The following is an 18,887-nucleotide window of genomic DNA, read 5'->3' on the forward strand; positions in this document are numbered from 1 at the left end:
ATAGACCAATGGAACAGAATTGAGTACTCAGAAATGGACCCAAAATTATACAGCCAACTGATATTTGCAAAGCAGGAAAGAATATCCAATGGAAAAAAGACAGCCTTTTTATCAGATGGTGCTGGGAGAACTGGACAGCATATGCAGAAGAATGAAACTAGACCAATTTCTCACACCATACACAAAAATAAACTCAAAATGGATAAAGGATTTGATTGTGAGACAGGAAACCATCAAAACCCTAGAGAAGAAAGCAGGAAACAACCTCTTTGACCTCCACTGCAGCAACCTCTTACTTGACACATCCCTCAAAGCAAGGGAATCAAGAGCAAAAATAAACGATTGGGACCTCATCAAGATTAAAAGCTTCTGCACGGCAAAGGAAACAACCCACAAAACTAAGAGGCAACCAACGGAATGGGAAAAGATAGCTAAAAACGACATATCAGATAAAGGGTTGATATCCAGAATCTATAAGGAACTCACCAAACTCCACACCCAAAAAACAAACAACCCAGTAAAGAAATGGGCAGAAGATATGAACAGACACTTCTCCAAAGAGGACATCCAAATGGCCAACAAACACATGAAACGATGCTCAGCATCCCTACTCATCAGGGAAATACAAATCAAAACCACACTGAGATACCACCTCACACCAGTCAGAGTGGCTAAATTGAGCAAATCAGAGAACATGAGATGCTGGCGAGGATGTGGAGAAATGGGCACCCTCCTGCACTGTTGTTGGTAATGTAAACTGGTACATCCCCTCTGGGATATAGTGTGGAGATTCCTCAAAAAATTAACAATAGAACTCCCCTATGACCCAGCAATAGCACTGCTAGGAATTTACCCAAGGGATATAGAAATGCTGAGGCATAGGAGCACATGTACCCCAATGTTCATAGCAGCACTCTCAACAATAGCCAAAACATGGAAAGAGCCTAAGTGTCCATCAACGGATGAATGGATCAAGAAGATGTGGTTTATCTATACCATGGAATACTACATGGCAATGAGAGAAAATGAAATCTGGCCATGTGTAGCAACATGGATGGACTTTGAGGGTGTTATGCTGAGTGAAATAAGTAGGCAGAGAAGGACAAATATCATATGTTTTTTCATTTATTTCATTTTTTGTTTTCACCTTTTTTAATATTTTAATTTTATTATTTTTTCTTCCTCTAAAATGAAAAAATGAAGGAATTTACCCCAAAAGAAATAACAGGAAAAATTACAACAAGTGCCTTAATCAATACAGGTATAAGCAAGATTCTGAGCTAGAATTTAGAACCATAATAATAAAAATACAAGCTGGGGTTGAAAGAAGCACAGAATGCCTTTCTATGGAGATAAAAGAAGTAAAAGTTCTTCAGGAAAAATATCCAAATTTTAGCAGAAAACTTTCCTAATATGAGGAGGGACACAGATATCAAAATCCAGGAATCACAGAGAACTCCCATTAGATTCAACAAAAACCCACCATCACTAAGACATATCAGTCATATTCAAAAAATTCAGACATGGAAGGAATTATAAAATTAGCAAGGGAATAAAAGATTTTAACCTATAAATGAAGACATCAGATTTGCAGCCGACCAATCCATAGAAATTTGACAGTCTAGAAAGAAGTGGTGGGATATATTCAATGTGCTGAATCAGAAAAATATGCAGCCAAGAATTCTTTATCCATCAAGTCTGTCATTCAAAATAGGAGAGATAAAGAATTTCTCAGACAAACAGAAACTCAGGAAGTTCATGACCATTGAACCAGCCTTGCAGGAAATTTTAAAGGGGACTCTTTGAGTGGAAGAAAGATGAAACAAAACAAAAATGAACAAGAGCAATGAAGACTAGAAAGGACCAGAGACCATCATGAGAAACACCAACTCTACAGGCATCACAATTGCATTAAATTCCTATGTTTCAGTACTCACCCTAAATGTTAATGGACTAAGTGTTCCAATCAAAAGATGGCATCAGAATGCATAAGAAAACAAGACTCATCTATATGCTACTTAGAAGAGACCCATTTTAACCTAAAAACATCTGCAGATTGGAAGTAAGGGTATGGAAAACCATCTATCATGCTAATGGTGGTCAAAAGAAAGCTGGAATAGCCATCCTTATATCAGACAAACTAGATTTTAATATAAAGACAGTAACAAGAGATGAAGGAAGGTATTAAATCACAATTAAGGAGTTTATCCACAAAGATCTAACAATTGTAAACATTTATTCTCCCAACTTGGAAGTACCCAAATATATAAATCAGTTAATGACAAACAATAAAAAAAATCATTTATAATAATACCATACCATACCATAATAATACTTCAACTCCCCATTTACAACCATGGACAGATCATCTAAGCTGAAAATCAAGATAGAAACAATGAGTTTGAATGACACGCTGATCCAGATTGACTTAATGGATATACTGAGATCACTTCATCCTGAAGCAGCAGAATACACATTCTTCTCGACTGCACATGGAACGTTCTCCAGAATATATCACATACTGGGACACAAATCAGTCCTCAATAAGTACAAAAAGATGGAGATCATATCATGCATATTTTCAGGCCACAACACTGTGAACCTCAATGTCAACCACAAAAAAAATTTGGAAAGACCATGATTACTTGGATATTAAAGAATATCCTACTAAACAATGAATGGGTTAACCAAGAAATTAAAGAGGAAATTAAAAATCACATGGAAGACAAGGAAAATGAAAACATGACAGCTCAAAACCTCTGGTATTCAGCAAAGGCAGCCATAATAGAGAAGTATATAGCAATCCAGGCCTTCTAAAAGAATAAAGAAAGATCTCAAATACACAACCTTATCTTACACCTAAAAGAGCTTGAAAAAGAATAGCAAAAACAAGCAAAGAAGGAAAATAATAAAGACTAGAGCAGAAATAAATGATATTGAAATAAAAAAACAAAAGTAGAACAGATCAATGAAATCTGGAGCAGGTTTGACGAATGAATTAACATAATTGATAAACTCCTAATTAGACTGATCAAAAAGAAAAGGGAAAGGACCCAAAGCAAGAAACAACCTCCTTGACCTCAACTGCAGCAATTTCTTACTTGACAAATGCCGAATGACAAGGGAATCAAGAGCAAAAACGAACTATTGGGACCTCATCAAAATAAAAACCTTCTACACAGCAAAGGTAACAAAACTAAAAGGCAACCAATGGAAAGGGAAAAGATATTTGCAAATGACGTATCAGATAAAGGATTAGTATCCAAAATGTATAAAGAATTTATCAAACTCAACACCCAGAAAACAAATGATCCAGTGAAGAAATGGGCAAAAGACATGAATAGACACTTTTCCAAAGACATCCAGATTCTAACAAACACATGAAAAAGTGCTCAACATCACTCATCATCAGGGAAATACAAATCAAAACCACAATGAGATATTACCTTACCCCTGTCAGAATGGCTGAAATTAACAATTCAGGCAATAGTAGATGTTGGTAAGGATGCAGAGAAAGAGAAACACTTTTGCAATGCTGGTAGGAATGCAAACTAGTGCAGCTACTCTGGAAAACAGTGTGGAGTCTCCTCAAAAAATTAAAAATAGAACTACCCTAAAACACAGCAGTTGCATTACTAGGTATTTATGCAACAGATACAAAAATGTTGATTCAAAGGGTGTTTATATATACACACACCATATTTTCTTTATACACACACATACACACACACACACACAGGAATATGACTCGGCAATCAAAAAGAATGAAATCTTGCCTTTGGAACATTGTGGATGGAACTCGAGTGTATTATGGTAAGTGAAATAAGTCAGTCAGAGAAAGACCTATATCATATGATTTCATTCATATGTAGAATTTAAGATACAAAACAGCTGAACATAAGGCAGGGGAAGCAAAAGTAACATAAAAACAGAGAGGGAGACAAACCAAAGAGACTCTAAATACAGAGAACAAACTGAGGGTTGCTTGTGAGTGGGGGTTTGGGGGTGGGTTAAATGGGTTATGGACATTAAAGAGGACACTTGTTGGGATGAGCACTGAGTGTTATATCTAAGTGATGAATCATTAAATTCTATTCCTGAAATTATTACACTATATATTAACTAACTTGGATTTAAATTTAAAAAAAGAAATTAGAGGGAAAAAGTGAATACTATTACATTTGTATAAAGTTTTTAAAAATTTAATCTCTAATGCATGAATTGTTGAAAGCACATTACTTGTTGCTTGACACAAGAATGAGTATTTAGTGTGGTGTAGAGATATTACAAAGTGGCATAAGTAAATTTTTGTTTGTGATGATGTTGAAATTAATCAAATTACACCTTTTACATATATGCAGTTTTTGTATGTCATTTATACTTCAAAAAAGCTTTTTAGAAAATGAAATAGAATTGTTAAAGTCAATCATTCAGAACACAGTTAACACACAAAAAATTACAATAGGAAAGAGTATATGTTAAGAATAAAACTATTAAGTGCAAAATCTGAGTAGTAGGAGCACATGAAAAAAGGTAGAGGATATTTTCTTAAAAAGTAATATAAGAAAATTGTTTAGAGATGAGAGATATAGATCTTTAGATCCAGTGTTTCACTCAGGATCCAAAATGCAATAAGCCAAAAAGATTCACACTAAATACGTCTTTATGAAATGCTAGAAAGATGTCAAAATCTTCCTTAATCCTCAGTGGGTCGAGAAGTTAGGGGTGAATCTTTATAAGTAAATTAGTATCATCTGACATCAAACCTGTTATTAGTATCACTGGATGTTAAATTATAATTATACAATAATTTCAAAGTTTGAGGGAGAATGCTTTGAATTTGCATCAATATCAACCTAACTACCAAGTAAATAAAAAAGACTAAAGAAGGAATTCAGATATGCAAAACCTCAGAAACCTTCTATCTTATACTCACTTTTTGGACATTTACTGAGGATGATCTTTGTTAAAATGAGGGCTCCCAGAGTCCAATGGAAAGAAATCATAGGATGAGAGTTTTGCAGCAGGTCCAAAAAGCAAGTAACCGTAATTTGTACGGTAAGTCAGTTAACACCAAGAAAAATATTTTCATGAAGAAAAATAGAAAGGGTAACAAACAATGAATTTAATGACTAAGGTGGTAAATAATATTAGGTACATGGTCAGGAAAGTGTACCATTCTTTCCTTATTAGGAAAAAAGAATGCAAATTAGAAATTTCAGAATGGGTGTTTGTGGGTGATTGGGAGGGATTAAACCAGGAAAGTCTTGATGAAGCATATATATCACGTGGTTTGAATCAAATGAAGCCGTGTAGGAAAAAGGAATTCATTTTATCTGGGTCTTACACAGATTCTTCTTCAAGTAGAGATACTGCAGAGAGATGTTGGAGCAAACTGCTTAGCTCTGCTTTGAATGATATTTATATACTTGATAAAAATTTTCATTGTTTTTTAAATTTTAGGATTAGTTTATAAGTAAAATCTTAAAGGCTATAGCTATAGTGCTGAATGTGAAAGTTTTCAGTCTTCACAATGCAGTAGCAGATGCTGGAACATCTCTTTTCTTACACATCAATTGAACTCACTTTGCAGTAAGAAAAACTATTAACTACAGTATTTGGTTTTTTCCTTCTAAGATTTATCTTTATGCCTTCAAATGAAATACTAGACATTGAACTGTGTCCATGTAATATAGATCCATAATGTGGGATGTTTCATTAGTTTTTATTTAGAATTAATCTATAAACATAATATTTAAAAGTAAGATATAATTTTATGACTGTAGGCAGAATACACATGTGTTTGACCCTGGTAATGTAAAAGTACGGTTACACTTAACAAAAGATGGGAGGTGAAACAGAGGAAAGAGAAACACATAAAATATAGGGGTATTGACATATTTATCTAAAAAATGGAGAGAAAGAAACAACTGCTTAAAAACCTGGGAAAATCAAAATAGAAATTTCAGTTGTAAAGATATCTTCTTACAATTATCCGACTATCAAGGCTACTAACTAGTTTCCTATTTGATTTCAACACACACACAGATACATCCACATCCACTCTATATCATTTCTGTGAACTACATTTTGCTTACCAGTATCTTCCGCATTGCTTGGCTATGGATTCTAAATGGAACCTATTGATAGAAAATAAAACCATAGAATGTGAGTCCCTCTAATGCCAGGAGTGCCCCAATTAATAACCATTGCTAGCTTAGTCTTATAAAGGGCTCAACGTCCTGACTTCCAAAGAGTCAATCTTCCCTGAAGAATTTTTCCCACTAAAATAATTGTCAATCCCTGTCCTTTAGAAGCTGATAGAAAGGAGGTAGGTAAGAATTGTAAAATGATGCCAAATGTGTGCAGGGGCTGTGGCAGCCCTTCGGGCATAAGAGTGAGTAGATTCTTGGTAGAGGCTCTCTGGACATAATTGTACTCTGTATTCGGTGAGGTTTTTTTTTTTGGTTATTTGAAAGTGGGATGCTTTTGAAAGAAGATTTAAGAAGGTCTGCAAAATTGAAAATCCTTTTTTTCTGCAGTTATTGGTAATTTAAACTTTGTTTTCTGGATGAATAATGTTATAGCCTAATGGAGTATGTGAGAAATGTCTCCATAGTGATGTTCTAGTCTTAGATGAAGCTTTAGTGTGAAATATGCGCAAGACAGAGTCCCAACATAAACCAGGGATATAAAAACATATGATGAAAAAAATAAAAGAATGGAAATAGGCCCTGTAAAGAATTATTGAATAATTTATATTATTTTGCTTAGAGTAGATAAATTTGAGGGTAAACCTCCATTAAATACGAGTTGGCTGAGGACATTTTGTAAGTCTGACAACAACAGTGGGGAACATTCCTTTTAAGGTGTTTGCATGTGAGCCAGCAGACTTTTTGGGAACCTAACAGATCTATTGCTCAATACAAGTTCTATCTGGTTTGAGGTGTCTGAGAATCTTTCTTCTTTCTTTCTTTCCTTCTTTCTTTCTTTCTTTCTTTCTTTCTTTCTTTCTTTCTTTCTTTCTTTCTTTCTTTCTTTCTTTCTTTCTTTCCTTTCTTTCATGAATGACATCGCTTGTTACTTTCTCACTGAAAAGGAACAAGGGAAATTGCCTTCTAGTACTAAAAAAGTAAAGAGTAAAGATCAATAACACCTGTGCCCAGAGGTTATTGGTAAGTTTCTTCCCTAGCCTTTAATAGAAAAATATTTCTCTCTTTCTAACCACCTGCTTGAAGATAGGCACAAGCTGGATCCCTGTGTGTTTAGTTGTCTATTGAAGTTTAGAGTAAATCATGATTTTTTTTTTTAAATCATGGTTCAGTTGTTCTCCCATGCAGTCAGCTTTGAGCTTATTTTTTTTGTATTTTCTACATGACCTAAATGGACATGTAATCTCAAAATACCTGGAATTAAAATAACCACACCATATCACCAAAAGATAGCCAAGGAAGAAAAAAAATCAGTCTTCTTCTTTAAGTCAGTTAGTTCTTTTTTAATAAATTTGAATTCATTCATCAACAAGTTTCATATTGTATCTATCACTCAATTTTGCTGTTTTTTTCATGTCAAATAATACCAAAAAATTACATCAATGTGCTTAAGCAAAATTGGGTTTTAATTTATCTTTACAATGAAATGAAATCAACATGGGAATTGATCATGACAGCAATCGCCTATTCCTACTAGAATAATCCTGTACTTACCTTGAACACACTCACTGACTTGTAAAGTAGAAATATAAGACAAGAATGATAAAACATGTTTATGGGGCTCACCCTAGGGAGAGGCATGTTATCATAGCCACTCTCTGGGAGATCACTGTTTACCCAGGTGTTGGGAATTGAGTATTTTGGAAAACATGGCACCTTTCAATGCAGTAGAAGAGGTAATCGATCCAAGGCACACTAGCTAGTGTCCTGGGAAAATTTAGTCCACCTGGGCAGCTCTTTGCCCCACGATTCAACGTTACTCTGCTGATGGCTCATGTAAGAGGAGAGCCAGAGTTATTTCCATGAGTAACAAAATATTTCACCAATTGTTCAGTTTTGATTACATAAAAATGGCCAGAAATATGAACCAGTTTTCAGGTGGAGCATTAAGTAAGGATTATAAGATGGATTATAATTTCAAGCCAGGAGATTCAAAATTGGACATATTCTCTGTTTTCAGATACACCATTGTGGTACTAACACCGAGGTTATCTACTAGATGCTGAAAGTGAACACCTACAGGTGCAATGTGCCTGTCCCCTTAAAACCAATCCCAAATATGTGTGGCATCACCTCTGGATATCTTCTAGGTAGAAATGTTAATTCTAAAGCTGCACAGGGGAAAAGTGTCTTTCATGAAAATGACTGAATATGTCAAAAGTTCTGGATGCTGGCATTAAAAACATAGGAATTTGCAGATGCACCTGTAATCTTCAAACCTAACAGGAATATTACCATGACATACTTCCTAGCTCATTTATGACTCATGGGGGAAATGAATGTCTCATGATATAGACAGTGAAACCCCTCTATAGTCCTGGGGTTGGTGGACAAGATTAACACTTGTTTTAAAGATTTACTCAAGTCTTATCAGTCTTTCACTGTAGGGATTTATTTGTAGGGCTCTTGAGTTGTCTCAAGTATATCTGAATATGGATAATAATCAACTTTCAGAGCAAGATTCTTCAGTACATTTTGAGCCCCTGTGAAGCATTTTGGAAAGACAGGACTACATAGAAAATTAACTTTTTATTACGTTCAGTTGTTGAGAAAGAAATACCATTATATTCCAAATTCAACTTTTCTCTCCTTACTCAAGATGTCTGGACGTGGGTAACAGCCACCTTACATTAATGTCAGAGGTCCAGGTTCAGAATTCATCAATACGGCTCACTCCTGTGACTACTGTGGAGTAACGAGAGGTCATTGTAACAGAACAGAGAACCAAACTCAACTCTCTTCTGTCAGCACAGAGTTCTGCTTCTCAATATTTCTCACAACTTTTAAAAATGGAGAAGCTATAAAATAATTTTATTAGAAGAAAAGTAATTTTCTTCTGAAATGGAGTAAAGCAAACACATACCCAAGGATCTTAAAAAGTTTTTTTTTTTTACAGAATATATGTATGTATGTGTGTGTGTGAGTGTGTGTGTGTGGTGTGTGTGTGTAGTTACAAACACTATTTATAATATAGCTATTATGTTAACTTCATCGCAGTGTCTACAAAGTTGTGGATCCCAGTCTTGGTGCCAAATGCATATAAAAAGCTCAAAAGCTATTATAACTATACCATGCAAATTTATAACCAGAAAACCTTGATAAGTAGACTGCAGCTCTTCTGAGCCCCATAGGGTCTCTGCCTTTGATAATTGGGTACCTCAACTATGCATCAAAAATGTTTTGAATCATTTTTCTCCCAGAAAGAATTAATGTCACAGTTCTCAATAATATAAATTGTACAAGTAAATCTGCCATTGACTGCTTTTGTCCATGTTCATTTGCATTTTGGGGTCCCTCTTCTGCATGTGGAGCTTACTCCTTGAATCGCTGGATACAGAAATAGATACCTGAAGTATTGAAAGGGATAAGGTCTGCACAAATGTATTTTTTTTAATATGTTAACAATGATAAGGCCACTTACAAGGTTTTTCCCAATCTATTTAACTTTTAGGATCCCTCATTGTTACCCGTGAAAAAAAATTTGTCAGAGAAAAGCCCAAGACCAGAAATCACTGGTTAGTCTCTAGATAAAAAATAAAACCAGAGAGCAGTAGGTGGAAGATGTTGAAGAAAGGTCGGGATGAAAGAGGGAAAAAGGTAAAAACAAAACAAAACAAAAAACTAGTCGTTGCTTCTAGTATGAGATTTTGTGGGTTATGTTTTACCTGACAGTGGGTCTTGAACTGTGACAGACCCGCAAATTAAAGATTGTTATGGCAACCAAAGAAAAATCAAGTAGTGGTCAGCCTATGGTGATAGCCCACACCACATGCATCCTTAGGGAAGGTGGTGCCTCTATCTACATGGAGAAAACTGGTGCCAGCCAATAGTGTATTTGACAAGATTTTGGTCATTGGCTTAGGATAGAACAGAGAGGGCGAGGCATATGTGGCATGTTAGGATAAAGTATTAATTTAGCAGTTCTTTCCTGAATATTTTGCTTTTTTTTTCTCCAAATGCTTAACTTCACTGTGACATCCATTTGCACAACTGTAGTCATTTCCATTTATGGAGGCCTGTGATAGAAATATTGTTTACAAAAAATATATCATCTCTTTTTTTTCTTTAGAAAGATCTCATCTAAATAGTAAGTTAAGGTTGCGTCTATGAAACCGGTGCACCTTGTCTTGTTTCTACGAGCTTTAAAAAGTCCAAATACTGATGAGGCTGTGGATCAGAAGGAACCAAAAGTGACTGTGTTTGTTGTCGGGTTGCTCTCCTTTGCCTCAAGAGAACGGTCATGGATTACTGGGTGATGCGTGGTGTGTACTGGTCATGTTCCTGCAGCATCCTAGTTAGACTAGGAGTAGTTGGATGTGCTTATGAAATATGTCAGATACAGAAATGAAGGCATGAAGATGTCTCTTGGTTTCTGAAATTAAACAGAAGTGTTTTAAGCATCAATCTTAATTCTAGATAACAGAATGTAATTACATCATGTAAAGGAAAATTATGACATCGCATGCTGCCATGATAGCAAGCATTAAGAAACAAAATCTTGGTAAATATACATATATATGCATATTATGCAAATATATTTTATATTAACATACAATGTTATAAGAGTGATTGATAACATAAAGACAAGGGGGAAAATCATCCTAGATGGTTTTACCTTAGAGTAACAAATAACCTGAGACGTCTATGCTTTCTGCTAGATATCAGGCCTAGAAATCCATACAAGATGTAGAGCACATTTTCAGTGATTGAAATGTCAACTAAACTTGCCAAAACATGCCACTGTATTCCCATATGACAATAAGCTGAATCCACTCCAAGTGAACAACAAAAAAAATACATTGTACATTAAGAGTACTTACAATGAGATGCCATCCATACCTGATGGGTTTTCTAAAGATGGATGTTTCAGACATCAACGTGGGATCTATCTATGTTTAAAACAACAGGTGAGCACACATCAGCAGCTCACCTCATCCACTAAACCATTACAGAAAAAGTGTGCCTGATGAAAGCAAATCCCATCACCAAAAGAGCTGAAAAGTCTTCTAGTAAACAGAAAGGATGTGAAGTGTGTGACTCATTTTAAACTGGAAATACCACTGAATAAATGCTTGAAGATTAACTAAGAGTTTCTTTCTGATTTTCAAACTAAAACATCTAAGTTATGATAATAAAAGACACATTTTAGGATGATATTGTGTTTCACGCCCTCATTCTCAAGGCATAATATTTAGACGATGCTTGTCCCTTTCAATTAAAAAAGAAAAAAAAACAACTATGACTTTCTTTAATATGCATCCTGTGTTAAATTGTCCATAGCTGCAAAATGTATATATGTATGTGTATTTGTTTTACATACACATGGGTACTTATACCTGTGTGTATAAACATATACACATACATCCTCATATACACGTGTATTTTATATATATGCTGAGAAAGTTCACATATATATACAATTGCGTATGTATATATGTGTGTCTGCTTGTGTGTGTCTGTGTGTGTGTACAGGTATAAAAACTTGACAGGCAGAGTAATACTTCACTCAGTGTTAAATGAAGTCTTTGAAAAATCAAGTACAGTCACTCAGTTAACATAGTACAGCCAGTAAACTAAGTTGAAAAGAGAAAAAGTGAATGGAAACACGATCCTGGACCATCTGTCTATGGCATTCACATCGGTTAGATCAGGGATTTTAATTTTGAGCTGTGAAGACCTCCTCCGTAGATGGGTCTTCTTGTGCGGGATGCTTCTGTCCCCCATGTGTCGCCCATGCCCTTCCCTAGGCATGCTCTGTTTCCTGTACTGGATTCCTGAGTTGTCAAAGGGTCTTGCTGAATTCCTGGTATCACCAACACTGCCTGTGACCTCATTCATTTCATTGTGAACCTCCAGTGATGTTAATAGAATATTTCCATGAGCATCCACCTAATTGAAGAAAATGCACATTGTTAGACAGCTAGCATGCCAGTGAATCTAATTTTCATATACAAACAGTGCAGATTATATCATGCAATCACATCACACACATTATGAGAAGTTGCACATTTGTCAAACCCAGGACTGTTTTCGTAGAAAATGTCATTTTGGAGGCTTACGTACAGTTTAGAGATTTTATTTTCTCAAATTTAAAAAAAATTCTCACTCTATGTGAAAAGGTTAAATAATGGGGGCTTTTTCAAATTGAAATTTAAAATTATGGATACAGGTCCTTACTGAAGACAAAATTAAAATACAAATCCCTTTCAATATGTTATCTCAGTTGTCTTAACTATTTTTCACAAGTGGATGCTGGATGGAAACTATACTCTCCCATTCTTTAGAAATTACCTTGTCCCCTTTTCTGATGGTACAAAAATATTCACATTACTGTGGAGAAACAAATAGTGCTGTGATGAATGGACAGTCCTGATGACTTTGATGGGATAGATACAGACTGCTACCCAAGTATGATCTCCTTGCCCAATCCTGGTCCTGGCAGGAGGTCTCTTTTTTAAGGACTATATTTAAGATAGATGAAAGTCCCCTCCCACATTGGAGCCAAACTTTAATATAACATTTTATTCTGTGCTAAATACAGCTACAGAGCTTTCATGATGTCATTGGTCTATTTGTTTCTATTAAACTTTCATAGAACATGCCTAAGGCTAGGGGTCCCCAGTGGAGTCCATTCTTTCTAAGTGTGACAATAGTCCCCTCTCTGAGTAGTGCCAGACCCTTTCAGGACCATGTGGCCTATTCCACAGTCCCCTGGGTCTCACTGTTCTCCAGCATGCTATAGGTTTCCCCACCTATCTTCATTCCTTTGCCTGGAAGGCCATGTTCCTTGATCTATATTTTACTGTGGAAAGTCTACCCTTTCTTCTAGAGCTAGGTAAGCTCTATAGCTTCTTCCATGAGGTTTTAACAAAATTAGTTATTTTGTGGAGGAATAATTTACTGACATATTAATTTGCATGCTCCCCTCTTCTGTATACTCCTTAATTTCATTAAAGACATTATGCTAGATGTGAAGGAGGTGAGGTGGGGAGTGAAGACTCCCAACTAAGAAGAGTCAGGTGACTGTGCAGACCTCTTAGCAGTGCTGAGACCATAGGTAGGGTGACCCCCAGACACAAAGGTAACCCAGACACAGGAAGGGCTGCAAACATCCAAGGGCCACTCAGGCTCTGGCACAAAGGTGCTAAAATAGACTCTATGATATCTACCCTATGGTTTGGAAGTACAATTCAATTATGGTTAGGGAAGAAGAGGTGTGGTCATCAGGATATCACCCCCTTATTCTCCAGACCTGTGAGCATGTTACTTTACATGTAGAAAGGATATTGCAAACATTATTTAAGGCTATGAACTTTACAATAGGAAGATTAGCCTGGATTATTTAGGTGGGCCCAACCTAATCACATGAGCCCTTAAAAGTAGAGGATTTTCTCCAGCTGGAAGCAAGAGGGAAAGAGGTATGCAGCAGAAGGTGAGAGCAGAGGGATCTACAGTGGGAGAAGAGTTGGATTTGCTATTGATAGAGGGCACTTCAGGGAAAGCAAAGACTGGCCCCAGCTGATAGCCAGGAGACAACAGAGGCCTCAGTTCTGCTACCACAAGAAACTATGATCAACAACGTTCATGAGTCTGAGGATAGACCTATTCCCAGAATCTCCAGAAGGGAATATAGCCCCACAGACATCCTGATTTCAACATCCTGAGACTCTCAGCAGAGAACCTGGCTGAAGCCCCACTGAACCTGGACTTCTGACCAACAGAACTAGGTGCTGTTTTAAGTGACATGTTTGTGGTAATTTGTTGTGGTAGCAATCAAAGCTACTACAGAAGGGAGAAGGGAAGATTTCAGAGGAGAAATGCATTTGAGTTGGGCCTCAAATAATGAGTAGATATTTTCCAGGCAAAAGGCATAAAAAAACCATCACAAGCAAAGGCTTGAGGCATGACTAAAGTGTTTTGAGAAAGGCAAACTAGTTAAATTTGACTCCCATCTTGGTATGAATGGGTCCTGGCACATGATAAACTCTCGGTTGATTGGATGATGGTCATTCTCATTACTGTCATTACCATCTTCCTAATATAGTAAGGAAACATACCCATTGATCAACAAGAATACACACTAGAGTCAAGCCATTAAGGGTTTCTACATGTTGCATTAAAGAATTTCAACTTTATCTTCCAGGTAATAAAAAGTGATTTCTAGGTGGAAAAGTGACATATTTCTGAACTGCAATTAGCTTCAGGGTAAAGAGTAAAAGACACATTTGATAAGAGAAAGTAAGGAGATGGACCACTGTTGGAGTGCACCACACTCTTTTGTTTCCTTTAGGGCAGCCTGAAGGAGAAATGCCAAGAGACTGAGTAACGCTGTCCTCATGCCATTGCAACAAACCTGAGCACTCCTCTCAATATGTGCTGGGTCCACACAGCAGTGGCGCTCTGCCATTGCCACTCATTTCTTTATTTCCACAGTTAAGAAGGAAGAAAAAGAGTGGAGAGAGAGTTGCCTGCCACCCTGTTCCCACCTGGCCTCTTGGCCCTTCTTGAAGTCCCTACAGAAATGCTCATACTGCCCATACAGGGTGTAGGGAGCAGCAGCAATGGGCATGTATTAGTCTGGGCTGTGCTCAGTTTTCCTCAATTATGCTGCCTCTGAACTGTAGGGTGAGCAATGTCACAGTCAGGAGGGACCATGAAGACCTATGGTTTCCTTAGAATGGAAGACAGCTAGCTTGGGGGTGCTTGGAGATGCAAATGGGCCAAGAAAACAACACAGGTACTGAGGAGAAAGTCTTTTGAGGAGATCTGTTCTTGGGGAGAGGGACAGAACACTGACAGAACATTAGAGTTCTGTTTTTTTTTTTTTTTAATCCAGTAGAGGGAAATTTTTGAATAAGGTTTGTATCTCAAAAGTACTAGGAATGTTAGACCTTTGGAGGAGTTTGGAACATGTGTTTCTGTTCTTGTTGTAATCTTGCCCTGGAATGGTTAGCAGTAAAACCCTTACACAAAAAAAGTCTGTTTGCTTGTCTTTAGGATCAGTGAAGCCTCCAGTGTTTTGGGAGACAGTCTCTCACTGGAGGACGAGGATGTGGTAGGTGAATCCCAAGAGGCATATTAAGATATGACTGAAATAGGAACGGCAACAAAGGAAAGTCCAGTGGGTAGCAGCATGTCTTCTATGCAAGTAGTCACACTATCTCTAAGAAAGAGGTGATTGGAACCTACTTAGGAACCTATGGATAGCTAGATCAAAAATCAGCAGAGAGGAAAGTGCCATGGAGTCAGCTGAGCTAGCCTTTATACAAGAGTTTCAAAGAAAGGGTTTCCTTTTTCTAGAGGAAAGAGACCTTTTAGTAATCTTTATCTTTCTCCAGTACCTTCCATCATGCTTTAGGCTACACAGGTGAGAACAGGATGGTGAATGAACTGACTGGGGTGTCTGTTTCTAGAGAGGGAGTCAATCAGGGTGATCTTGTTATTTCAGGGCCTTTTACAACTGCACTGGATAGGTGTGATACCCTACCTGACTTTGAATCATGACAGAAAATATATTAAGTTATCATTTAAACAGATTTAACAAACTGAGATTATTTATCAAGTTAGCTCAATTAGAGTTTGTTTAACTACCCAAAATTTTAAATAGATCTTCTTACATAGTAAGCTGATGTATTCAAAACAAAATTTATCTAAAGCTGAGTCACAGAATAACCAAAGGTGGAAGATGCTTCCCTTTTTAAAAATATTCATGTAGAAATTATACTTTTTTATAATAATAAATGATTTAGTATATATTAACTAGAATCTCAGAGGGTTGAAATTATTTTCCTAAAGGTATGAAAAACAGAAAACATTATTTAACTCTAAGAGATATTCTTTCCATTTTACATAATATTTTAAATACAACAAAACCATGAGATAAAAAGCCCAGTGGTCTACTTAGGAAGGTGGATGCCTCACTGGAGAAATGCACATGAAGAGTTCAAACTCTTGGGATTATTCATGTAAAAATCTACCATATATCTTCTCTGTACCATACTCTGTGCTGAGATATCCTAATAGGTGGATAAGAAAATATCCTTACCCTTAATGGGTCTAGCAGGTGAAAGTCTCAAATAATCAACAAGCACATTTTAAAAGAGTACTATATAATGAACTTTAAATGCATTTTTAAATACATGCCAGTCTCTTTTTAGTTATAAAAAATGCCATATGAAAAGCTCCTTTTATCAAAATCTAGGAGATTATAAATAATGACTTTGTAGAATGAAATACCAAATAAAGACAAATCTTTTCTTAAAGATGCTAATTCTAATAAATATTGATGGCTCTAATGACTCAGCTTTACCTGGTTTTAAAAAGCTGCATTTATGAACCTTCTCCTCTCCTCACATTAGAAAAGTGAAAAAGCACATTAAACCAAATTGATGACAAATACCACCCATTCATGGACACGCATTCCATGAGCATTTACTATGTCTGAGCCATGGTGTGCATATTTTGGTAGATGCAAAGAATCAAATGCTGTTTAGCAGAGAAGGCACTGTGGCCACATGAAATGGGACATTCCATTTCACAAGGACAGAGCATGTGCTGTGGAAATTGGGAGAACAGGGACAAGACCAACTTCTTGAAGAGGGGAGTGATGGAGACAGGATGAAAACAAGTAGTAGAAAAAAGAATCAGGTACAATGTCATGGAGAAGAGCATTTGGCTTTAGTCGTGAAAGAGGAGAAGATGTGGATGAAGAAGAAAGGGATTCTGGAAAGAGAGAATCCAAGGCAAATAGATAGTAATGTACACAGTGATTTGGGGAGGCACCCAGAGAGAGTGGAGAAAACACGAGAAGTAAGTTTAACTGAATGTTGAGTTGATTTTTCAAGATTTAATGACAAATTTATATGAATTGATATCCTGTCTTTTCAAGTCCCTTGTGACCAGTCCTGTGCATTTGTGAAAGGACTTCATGAGGTCAGAGATCTAAGCTTGTGCCCTTGACTCTAGTGAAGAAAACCTACTTTGAAGGAAGCCAAACTCAGTATCATCAATAATTTACAAAATTAGAGTGCTCTTGAGTGCTTTGAACAATTATGGCTGCCTTGCAACTGTTTCAGGGCACAGCTCATATGAGGTATGTCTCAAGAATCGATACTATTTTTTTATTATTTCTCTTTCAGAGTGAGTGAACACTTGTCATAGAAACAATAATGTTGAAAGTAACTTGGACATACATCGAATAATAAGAGGTTAGTGTAAATTAATTTGGATGCTTTTCACTTATAGTTTTATATTTACATAGTTTTCATTTATAAGTGAGCCAATGTGTAGAACATTTCCAATAAAATTATTAGAAGACTTTTTTTTCTGAAAGAATTAAAGCGTTATTAAAATGTGTTAAATCTTAGAAACCAAACATTTAAAACAAAAAGGCCCCAAAGAGATGCTAATGTTTTCCTATCATCTAAAATTTAAGTCTAAAAACAGGTGGAAGTGGTTGTGTGTGAAACACAAGACTGAAATGTCCTGTCTTGAGTGACAGATGAATCACTTGAATTTTTTAAAGCATTTCATGAATTCTCCATATTTTGAAGAGTTTGGTATATACTATAATTAGGATCATTAATCTCAATGTTTTTCTTCCTGCTCTATAACCTTGACAGGCAGAAATATTCAAAGGTGAAAAACATCTCATGCAGAATATGTCACAGAGGAATTTTCATTTTTTTCTAGAATCTGTCACCAGATTGGGATATTATTGATATTCATTCTCTAATTACCTTCATGCTTTTATATAAGCAAAATACTGCAATTTTAGAAAAATTAAAAAATGTATTTGTCATGTGAGGAAAGAACTCTTACTCTGTAGTAAGAGAAATTATGCCAAGTCTACAGCTCTGATTACTTAGCAGGAATTATGACTTTCTGCCACGTCATGAAATTCAAATACCAATTGGTCAACTTGTAAAATATCCAAGGCCAGTAACCATAATACATGCATCACAACCAAAGACTAACTCTTAAGTATAGAAACAATTCAGGAAAGGAAAGAGGTTAAGCACAAATAAATTAAGATCACAATTTACATTGCACCATTGATCTGAGGAGAAACTTAGTGAATACATGAACACTTTGAGCATTCATGAATCAACCACTAAGTTAAAATAGTGTACAACCACAGAATATAAGGAAAATCTACTCATGGTTTATATTAAGGTCAAAACACCATTTTCCCAAAGATCGTCATTGGTGACACAGATCACTCCTTGGTGGTCTGTAGAACTCTTTAAGGGCACTTTCCTCTCATCCCTTATAAGACAGAAAGACAATGGCAATGCAAGTTCCTGTGGTCAGCCCAGTGTCCTCTTTCAGTCCAAGGAAAGGTACAGCCTTCTGAGCCTTAGGACTCCCATTTTTAATACAGAGGGGGATGGGCATGGAGGAGGACACTTGTGGGGATGAGCACTGAGTGTTATGTGGAAACTAATTTGACAATAAACTATTTGTAAAAAAAAAAAAAGAAAAAAAAGAAACAGTCCTGAAAAATATTACTGAAAGTGAATAAGTGAATAATTATAATTACAAAGAACTCTTGAAAGTGTTGGCCAGTGTGTAGTTGTATTTCTGTTTTGCACAAAGTTTGTGATTCTTTTTTCACTTTCCCTTAACTCATCCACATCACATGATATAGCTTTTTGGGAGATTCATTCCATCTAA

The 18,887-nt window shown here is 36.2% G+C and overlaps 1 protein-coding gene across 1 annotated transcript in view; it reads right to left on the minus strand.

The window, feature by feature from the left end:
• Positions 1–8,722: 8,722 nt before the first annotated feature.
• The window catches only part of GABRB3 (gamma-aminobutyric acid type A receptor subunit beta3), a 238,917-nt gene continuing 228,752 nt past the window's right edge, over positions 8,723–18,887 (minus strand). The window contains exon 7 of the mRNA XM_077746210.1: positions 8,723–12,101. Within this exon, the coding sequence (XP_077602336.1) occupies positions 11,760–12,101 (342 nt within the window). The 3' untranslated portion in view covers positions 8,723–11,759. The remainder of the gene's footprint in view (positions 12,102–18,887) is intronic.

The sequence above is a fragment of the Crocuta crocuta genome, unplaced genomic scaffold (assembly GCF_008692635.1).
Source record: "Crocuta crocuta isolate KB4526 unplaced genomic scaffold, BGI_CrCroc_1.0 scaffold1073, whole genome shotgun sequence".
Lineage (NCBI taxonomy): Eukaryota > Metazoa > Chordata > Mammalia > Carnivora > Hyaenidae > Crocuta > Crocuta crocuta.